The sequence below is a fragment of the Pelodiscus sinensis genome, chromosome 1 (genome assembly GCF_049634645.1).
Source record: "Pelodiscus sinensis isolate JC-2024 chromosome 1, ASM4963464v1, whole genome shotgun sequence".
NCBI classification, from domain to species: Eukaryota; Metazoa; Chordata; order Testudines; family Trionychidae; genus Pelodiscus; species Pelodiscus sinensis.
Genome location: NC_134711.1, coordinates 216142064 through 216151615, shown reverse-complemented (window position 1 = coordinate 216151615; position 9552 = coordinate 216142064). Strand labels below are relative to the sequence as shown.

The 9552-nt window shown below is 39.9% G+C and overlaps 1 protein-coding gene across 3 annotated transcripts; it reads left to right on the top strand.

Moving 5' to 3' along the window:
- The first annotated feature begins 688 nt into the window (after positions 1-688).
- Positions 689-8876, top strand: LOC112545311 (claudin-34-like). Of its 3 annotated transcripts, XR_012898898.1 has the most exons (6): positions 689-765; positions 2902-3010; positions 3534-3592; positions 5691-5760; positions 8576-8647; positions 8835-8876. XR_012898898.1 is itself a non-coding variant. In XM_025183132.2 (4 exons), the coding sequence occupies exon 4, from the start codon at positions 5710-5712 to the stop codon at positions 6727-6729; it is 1020 nt and encodes a 339-aa protein (XP_025038917.2). In that variant the 5' UTR covers positions 689-765; positions 2902-3010; positions 3534-3592; positions 5691-5709; the 3' UTR covers positions 6730-8471. The 3 variants fall into 3 exon arrangements, 2 of the variants coding, with proteins under 2 accessions (XP_025038917.2, XP_025038918.2); XM_025183132.2 differs by lacking the exons at positions 8576-8647; positions 8835-8876 and having other exon boundaries at positions 5691-8471; XM_025183133.2 differs by lacking the exons at positions 2902-3010; positions 8576-8647; positions 8835-8876 and having other exon boundaries at positions 722-767; positions 5691-8471.
- Positions 8877-9552: the final 676 nt, after the last annotated feature.

The window sequence follows — 9552 nt, the reverse complement described above, 5'->3', positions numbered from 1 at the left end:
CATAGCTTATTTCAAGGTAATTTCAAAATAAAGTGCTATTCCAACAATTCCTTTAACCCTCATAGAATGAGGGTTACAGGGATGCCAGAATAACAAGTCCATTATTTTGAAATATATTTCAAAATAACAGGCATGTTTAAAGATGCAGATTGCTATTTCGGGACAGTTCTGGTATCCCAAAATAGCGCCACTGTCTAAACTGAGCTATAGAGACTAACAAATTTACTAGGTATTGAGGGGTAAAAGCCAATTCATCAGATGAGTTGGAGTGGAAATTACAGAATCCAGAGTATATATAACAGCAAAAAAAGTTATCTGTTAGTAGTAGTACTAATGTTAATGAAGCTGAAAGATGTCATATGATGAAAATGTCAAGATGCTGCAGAATGATAACAGTGTACTATTGCAACTGTGAGCTAATGGTTAGCTCAAGTGATAGCCATCTGTGTGGTAGTGCAGAAGATCTTAGGGTCTAATCCATATTATTATCTTTGAAGAGACAGGAAAGATTAATTATAGGCTTAGATCAAATGAATGAACATGTATATCACCTAAGGACTTTTTGAAGAGTCTGAAGAGAATAGAATTTTCAAATGAGCTAGTTACAAACAATAAACATGGGAACAAGAATAATGGGATGAGAATGTTTAGCTTTACATTCTAGAACAAACAGTTGAGGAGAATTCTTGTTCAGTAATATTTATTTGTTCTGTTACTGGGACAGTCAAAGCAGACCAGCTGGAAAATCTACATATGTTCTTAAATGTGTGAATAGCCTATTATTTTACTATATGCATTAGTGATAGTGCTTAGTACAGTAATTGTATTTTGGCTTGCCACATTTTAATTTAATGAAGTTGAACATAGTACTGTAATTGTAGTAATACAATTGTCCCATCCCACAGTATAAAATTAGGAAAAGGTTGCTTGCTCTTTTGGATAGTGACTGCATCTGTCTTTGTGTTTGAAAGGCACCTGGCACATTTCGAAAGTTAATAATAATCCCAAGCTCTTACACAGTGCTTTTTATCAACAGATCTTCAAAGCATGTTACAAAGGAGATCAGTACAAGTTTGTTGCCCTTCTCTATAACTTTTCTAATTTCTCTATAACTTTTTTAAATGGGGCAACCACATCTACACACAATATTCAAGATATAGGCAAATCATTGATGTACATATTAGCATTAAGATATTTTCTGTCGTATTATCTAGCCCTTTCCAAATTGTTCCTAACATTCCATTAGCATTTTTGACTGTGTCTGTACATTTAGCAGATGTTTTTAGAGAAATACACAAAACTCCAAGATTTCTTTCCTGCATTATTATAGCTAATTTAGACCATATAATGTGCATTACATTGCATTTCATCTGCCATTTTGTTGCACAGTCACCCAATTTTGTGAGTAATCTTTGTAACTTTTCCTAGTCTGCTTTGGACTTCCAATTTAACCCTAACACTAGCCTTTTTTTCCAGATCATTTATGAATATGTTGAAAAATACTGGTTCTTGTACAGACCCCTTGGGGACACCACTATTTACTTCTCTCCATTCTGAAAACTGACCGTTTATTCCTATCCTTTGTTTTCTAACTTTAAACCAGTTATTGATCCAAGAGAGAACCTTCTATCTCATTCCATGGCTGCTTACTTTGCTAAAGAGCATTTGGTAAGAAACCTTGTCAAAGGCTTTCTGAATGTCCAAATACTCTAAAACTACTGGATTGCCCTTGTCCACATGTCTGTTGACCCCACCCCCACCCGAAAGAATTATACTAGATTGGTAAGGCATGATTTCCTTTTACAAGAGCTGTGTTGATTCTTCCCCAACAAGTCATGTTTGTCCATGTATGCTATAATTCTGTTCTTTACTATAGTTTTAACTAGTTTGCCAGAAACTGAAGTTAGGCTTAGTTACCTGCAACTGCCAGCATTCCCTCTGAAGCCTTTTTTTAAAAAATGATGTCATATGAGCTATTCTCCTGGTTTGTCACCAAAAAAGAATGTGGGAATCGTCCTCATGTCCTCTGCAGTGGAAACTGATGCAAAGGATTCATTTAGTTTTTCTGCAGTGGCCTCATCATCCCTGCTTCTTTAGCACCATGATTGTCCAGTTGCTCCACTGATTGATTAGTAGACTTGTTGTTTCTGATGTACTTAAAAATGTCGCTGTTACTTTTTGAGTTGTTGACTAGTTGCTCTTCATATTCTTTTTTGGGCTTCCTGATTACACTTGTACATTTGATTTGCCAGAGTTTATGCTCTTTTCTATTTTCCTCAATAGGATTTAACATCCAATTTTTAAAGGATGCTTTTTTTTTTGTCTTACTGCTTCTTTTACTTTGTTGTTTAGCCACAGAGTCAGTTTTTTAATTTGGGAGTATACTTTCTAGTTGAGCCACGAAGAAATTTCACTTTTGGGGCTGACATCTTTTAATTTTTGTTTAACTAGCTTCATCATTTTTGCTTAGTCTCCCTTTCTAAAATTAAATGCTACTGGGGTGGGCTGTAGTGGTATTCCCCCCTACCACAGAGAGGTTAAATTCATTTACGTTATGGTTGCTATTACCAAGCAGTTCAGCTATATTTACCTATTGAACCACATCCTGAGCTCCACTTAGGACTAAATTGAGAATTGCCTCTCCTCTTGTGGGTTCCAGGACTAGTTGTCCCAATAAACAATCATTTATGGTGTCAAGAAACTTTATCTCTGCATTCCTTCCTGAGGTAACATATACCCAGTCAATATGGGGATAGATTAACTCCACCCATTATTATCACATTTTTTATTTTTATTGCCTCTCTAATGGCCCTGAGCATTTCAGTCACCATCACCATTCTAGTCAGGTGATTGATAGTATATGCCTAGTGCTATATTCAATCATGAAATTTCTATCCATAGAGCTTCTACAGTGCAATTACAGTTCTGCTGTTGCTAATGAAGGAAAGAGGACTAGCTCTGAGCAGCAGGGGAGAGGAGGCGGCACTGCATGTTCTGGGTGGCACTGAAGGTTGGCTGCCCCAGCCCTGTCCCTTTGATCCGAGGCCCACCCCTTCTGCGACCGTTGAGTCCCCACCCCGCCTTGCCCAGGGCCCAGCAATTCTGTCAGCCCTCTGATTCTAGTTACTGAAAGTGTCTATCATGTGTATCTTAACTGTTGAGGGGGGCTTCGGGAGATGAGGAGAGGAGTGAGCAATGGGAAAAGGGGACTTCGGTGGAGAGGGCTGAGAGGAGAGGATGGATGATGCCTCAAAGAGAGGAGTAGATGGAAGGTACCTCAGGAGAAGAGACAGAGTGGGAAGAAGGCCTTGGGAAAAGAAGTGAAGTAGAGCCTCAGGACAGAGGAGGCTGAGTGGGGATGGGGTCCTGGGGCAGAGCAGGGGGCAGGGCCACAATCTTGGGTCCTGTGGTTCCCCTCTTCCCCCCATTTCTAGGGTGTTTCTAACATCCCTGTCCAAGGTCTCAAAGTGCAAGAGTCATGTGCCACATAAGACTGAGACTCATGAATGCTGAGTATCTCCCATTTTTTTCAGTGGGTTCTTGAGTCCTGGAGCACCCATGGAGTCTTATAAGTTCTTCCTTTAGTACTAAGGTACTGTAAGTAGTTTAATTTCTTGTACATAAAACACATACTACTGAATGTGAGGAAGTGAATGCCTGGGGTTATTTTGACCTCAAAGACCACTTTGAAAATAGATCTGGGGTTAACTAGTGTATTGTGATACTTAAGATTTCCAGTGTTGCTTTTTCTACTGTTTGTACATGAAAAGAATATTAGGAAGGAAGTTGGAAGGAGTAGCTAGATATTAATTCATATGCAACCCAGAGGCACTAAGACCACTGACAAGGGAGAGTGAAGTCTGCTCTATAGCCTTATCTGACAGCCTCAGCTCACATGGTAGAGGCACATTATTTAAGCCCCTAACGACCTGGGTCTGTCAGCTTTACACATAGAATGGTGAAGTAAAATTAGGTGACTATCATAATAACCTGACAAGGTATCAAGAGCTTGTCTCTTTTGCCCGCAAAAGTTGGCATAGTAAAAAATATTACTTACCAACACAGCTTCAGAACACGGTATATCACAAGTCAAGACTACACAAGCAAACTTGATGTAGATATTGGGATAGAGAGTACGCTTATTAAGTTTGCAGATGATACCAAACTGGGTGGAGTTGCAACTTCTTTGGAGGATAGGGACATAATTCAAAATGACCTTAGCAAGTCATTTGGTCAGAGGTAAACAGGATGAAGTTTAATAAAGAGAAATGCAAAGTGCTCCACTTAGGAAGGAACAATCAGTTCCATACATACAGGATGGGAAGCGACTGTCTAGGAAGGAGCATGGCGGAAAGGGATCTAGGGGTCATAGTGGACCACAAGTTGAATATGAGTCAACAGTGTGATGCTGTTGCAAAAAAAGCAAATATGATTCTAGGTTGTATCAACAGGTGTGTTGTAAGCAAAACTTGTGAAGTCATTCTGCCGCTCTACTCTGCACTAATTAGGCCTCAGCTGGAGAACTGTGTCCAGTTCTGGGCGCCACATTTCAAGAAAGATGTGGAGAAATTGGAAAGGGTACAGAGAAGAGCGACAAGAATGATTAAAGGTCTAGAGAACATGACCTATGAAGCCAGGCTTCATGAACTGGGCTTGTTTAGTTTGGAAAAAAGAAGATTAAGGGGGGACATGATAGCGGTTTTCAAATATCTAAAAGGGTGTCACAAGGAGGAAGGAGAAAATTTGTTCCTCTTGGTTTCTGAGGACAGGACAAGGAGTAATGGGCTTAAAGTGCAGCAGGGGAGGTTTAGATTAGACATTAGGAAAAAATTCCTAACTATCAGGGTGGTCAAATATTGGAATAAATTGCCAAGGGAGGTGGTGGAATCTCCCTCTCTGGAGATATTTAAGAACAGGTTAGATAGACATCTGTCAAGGATGGTGTAGACGGAGCTTGGTCCTGGCTTGAGGGCAGGGGGCTGGACTCTATGACCTCTCGAGGTCCCTTTCAGTCCTATGATTCTATGATTCTATGAAACTTAGATTAGGAATTTTTTTAGACATTTGAGTAGACCAACTTGTGAATGATCCATCACGTATGATTTTTCAACAGAAAATGCAGTTTTTCCCAGGAAAATTTCAATTTTGTTGATTTTTTTTCCATCAGGAAAACCTAAATGAAACATTTTGATTCAGGCTGGTTCTACCCAAATTGAAATTTTTGGGGGGAGAGTGGTTTGAACTTACGTGAGAGAACTGAACTTAATTATGAGTAATTTTAACATTAAACTGCATTTTGTTATGGTGTTACATTGCTCGATGGAAGTTATAATTCAGGGTCCCATTTTTTCCATAATGGCTGAGCTCCCTGGAGGATACCATCTACCTTCTGACCTAGCTGTGAAGTGCATCTTAGGAGCCTCATGACTGCAGGAGCATTGTAGGAAAAGTTCTTGGAGCCAGAAACCTAGTATAGAAGGGAGAATGGAGGCATTAAAATCCTGACATACAACTTTTATGAATCACATGACACCATGAGGAAATTAAGTTTTAATGTTGAACTAATTCTAAATTATTTGTGTATCTGGTTAGTTCAGATATTACTGTGATGATCATAGTATGTAAATGGCCTGGTGTGTACTATATGCACACCAATCCATATATGCTTTTATATATGTTATGTTTTTCAGTGAACCTGAAAGTGTCTGCATGGCTGATAGTACACCTGACAGAACTGTGACACAAGTTGAAAATCTCAAGGTTGTGAATTTCCTGGCCATTACTTCTCACATTCCACTGCTTGCCTTTGTTTTGAGTGTTTTAGGTTGGATTTTGTGTATGATTTCATTAGGACTTATACCATGGAGAGTGTGGCATTTGGACAATTCCACCCTCATCTCCTCTGGCAACATTTGGATCAGAATGTGGGATGTCTGCTTTACTTTTAACCCTGAACTTACCAATGGCTCTTCCTTAATGCTCTGTCAAGGATTCAATAATCAGGACACTTTCATCCCCTCAGAAATGGTTATTGCCCAAGACCTTCTGATATTAGCTGCTGTCATGGAAGCAGTAGCTATATGTTTAGTTCTCTTTCTTTTGTGGAGTAATTATAAGAAAGAGCTTAAGGAACATTATATCTTAATTTTTTTTCTAACCGGGGGGGTCTTGAACATCATGTCTAGTGTATTCATATTAATTCCAGTAAGCTGGAATTTACAGTCCATAATGAAAAACCATAGTATTGCCTTCCCTCCTTCTTACCACTTGCCTTCCACTCCAACGTCTCAGGAAGTAGGGTCTGCTATTCATGTGGGACTTACAGCTGTTCTCCTGCTACTGTTGAGTGGGATCTTACTTCTCTGTGACAGGTATCTTAATTTAGACAGTAAAGTGCATCCAAAAACGAAAGAACCAGATCAGGTAGCACATCACCATAAGCAAACATGCCTGTGCAAATATCCTTCTGCCAGATCAAGCCAAACTTATCCACACTGTGGATCTTGCTTGGAAATTGACCTGTGGGGCCCAAAGAGACCTTTTGGCATATACAGCTGCTCTGGGATCAACCCACATGGAGGCCCCGTACTTAAAAAGAGTCAAGTATTGACACAAGGACCGACCACTTCCTTTCAAATCCCTAGTGGACCTTTTCCACACCGACCATCCACATGTCTCATGTCTGACTCTAAAATTTTTATAGCTGGTGAAAAGCTTCTTTATTTTTAGTTTGCTTAGTTGCTTCCAATTTCATTTCCTACCAAGGCCAGGAAGGGTTGAGTATCAGGAAAACAGGTGTCAGATATGAAGGGTCCTTCCTCTTGACAGGGACTTGGCTGGGGACCCATATGTTACCTTACATAAAACACTAAGTCCAAACCTGTTCAAGCTCCTGCCCAAAAGCTCTCATTGGTGTTTGTAGGAGCTCCATATGGCGAATAATTCCCAAGAGAGATCTGTCCTGTAGATAAGTGTGACTCTGACAGCAGGATTTTACCCTTTGAGCCAGGCCAGGTTCTGTTTCCAGTTACACAGGAGCTTTGCCTGTGTAACTGGGAGCAGAATTCAACCTTATGTATCCTAGGGAAGCTGTTGGATCCTGTTGCCACTTACAATTACGTTAACCATGTAGTAACTTGAACTCGTTGACTACTAATAAAACACCTTAAGAGGAATAATCCTTTGAGGTGCTGTATGCTCTCAACTCCATTGAAATTAATGGAGTTGGAGGCATTCAGCACCTCTCAGGAGGTATTTAGCACCTTATAAGATTGTGTAGTGGAATATAAAATTATTATTCCTATTAATTGTCAAACATTTGGAAAGTTTTACTACTGAGGCAAATGGTTGTTTCACTCTATAACTGCTGCCTACTATTATCTGTATTTTTATTAAAATATAAAACATGAAAATAGGTGTGTGTTTTACATTAATAAGGATTGGTTCCTGTGACTTTTGTCTTGTAATCAATCTGTCATTGTCTCCTGCTTGTAAGATTAAAGATTCTAAGAGTGCTAAATCCTTATATGTTTATTTCTAGCTGCCAGCATGTATGTGCGCCCTACAAGAGACTTTTGTAAGCTTTTCTTTTGGCAATAGATCCATGCTTAAATTCTGTCTGCACTTGGACTATGTCTACACTGGCAATTGATAATCAAAACTTTTGTTGTTCAGAGGTATTAACCCAGCCCAAAAATTTTACCGTGAAAAGTGGCAGTGTGAACAGTGCTTTGTCAGCAGGTACGCTCATAGTGGATAGAAGTATTTTGTCGGCAAAAGTGCTGACAAACAGCAGCTACACTGCATGATTTTTAGTGACAGGATTGTGTTGACACAGCCTTGTTGCTAAAAACTTCATAATATGTAGATGTAGCCTTGTATGTCATTCATACTGCATAAGACTCACTGTACCACACACAATGGGCAGGCTGTAGCTAACCTGCCTGGAGGTGAAATGGAATTGGGTAAGAGAGTGCAATCACATTTACAAAATGATATGAGGAGCTTATTTTGAATACATAAATATTCTTGTTTCCTTTCTTTGCACCCAAGCATTCCAAAACCCAATCATTTCCTCACCAGTCATTGAACGGGCGTAAGGAAGCATGCACTGCATCCTGTAGAAGAGGTCCGTTCTCCCACTCCTCTCAGATCCACTGGAAGGATTCTCATCAGAATCCCTTCACAAATGCTGCTGCTGTGGAGCTCCTGGCCCTAGCCCTCATCCTCTCTGAAATCCTGGATTAAAAACATACAATATAGACTTCTATGCAGGGTATACGTGACTTGTGAACTTCACAAAACTGAGACTGAACTTCACAAAACTGAGTAACTTGAACTCATTGACTACTAATAAAACATCTTAAGGGCTATAGTCCTCTGAGGTGCTGTATGCTCTCAACTCCCTTGAAATTAATGGAGTTGGAGGCATTCTGAAAATTTTCAGAACAGTTACAGCGAGGCCCTGGGGAGATGACAAACTCACAGTAAGACTGACCTGGGTTTAGATAGGTAACACTGCACATAAACAAATATGTTACCTTACCTCACAGAATTGCTTTCTGTCTCCTACCAGACAGCTAAGAAAGACATTGTTGGATGCAGAGCTGCTGAAGTTGAGTTGTCTCAAGATGTTAAGAGAGACAAGGTGTGTAAAATAAGGCAGGTGAAGTAACATCTTACCTTGGGCCAGTTTCTGTTGGTGAGAGACAGACAAGCTTGTGAGCTTACATACAACTGAAAGGGAGTTCTGCATTAGTTCAAAAACTTGTGTGTCTCACCAATAGAAGTTGGTCCAGTAAAAGATACTACCTCATGCACCTTGTCTCTCTCAGAAACATCATTTCAATTCAGGACTAACGGAATCTGAAATAGAAGATCATCCAAGAGGTGAGTCAGGGAGTCCTGTGGAGTAGTGAAGCTAGACAAAATAAGAAGTTATGCTTAAAATCTAAGCTTTTACAAATATCCACTTACAGCAGAAATTAAGAATGAACACACAGTGCACTGCTGATCTAGTAGTGTTGTGTTCTGCTACTGAAGAGCCAGCAGAGGGAGTCAAATGTAAACAACAATGTACTGATAGATGTACATTAGAGAAGAAAAGAACTAAACATTATTACATTTGCTGAATAATAGGAATATCAATGCCAGCTAGATATATGTTGCTGAATAATATTTGATATGTTTATCCATACCAATTTCACCACCAGATGGCAAGCGTCTGCCAAATCCCATTCAAGGTACAAGCAAGGTTAGCCCATCCATCCCTTCCACAGTATAAATATGGGGGGGAGGGGCAAAATCTTTCAAAACTAGAAGCCTGAAGCTAGGCTTCTAAATCCATATATAAATAAAAAGTCTGATTTCCAACACTACTGTACCCCCACTAGGTGCTGCTGAGATCAAAGAAGTGCCTCCATGACATCATCCATCCTCATTCTCCATGCCCTGCAGATCCGGGGTTATACGGAGAAAAACACTGGAGTCTGGAGGGTGGAGGTGTCTGGCCAAAGGAGAGAGCACATCTCCTCAAGTATCAGAGGGGTAGCC

Bases quoted from the DNA above. Each gene is read 5' to 3' on its own strand.
- LOC112545311 (XM_025183132.2), top strand. From the start codon at position 5,710: ATGGCTGATAGTACACCTGACAGAACTGTGACACAAGTTGAAAATCTC.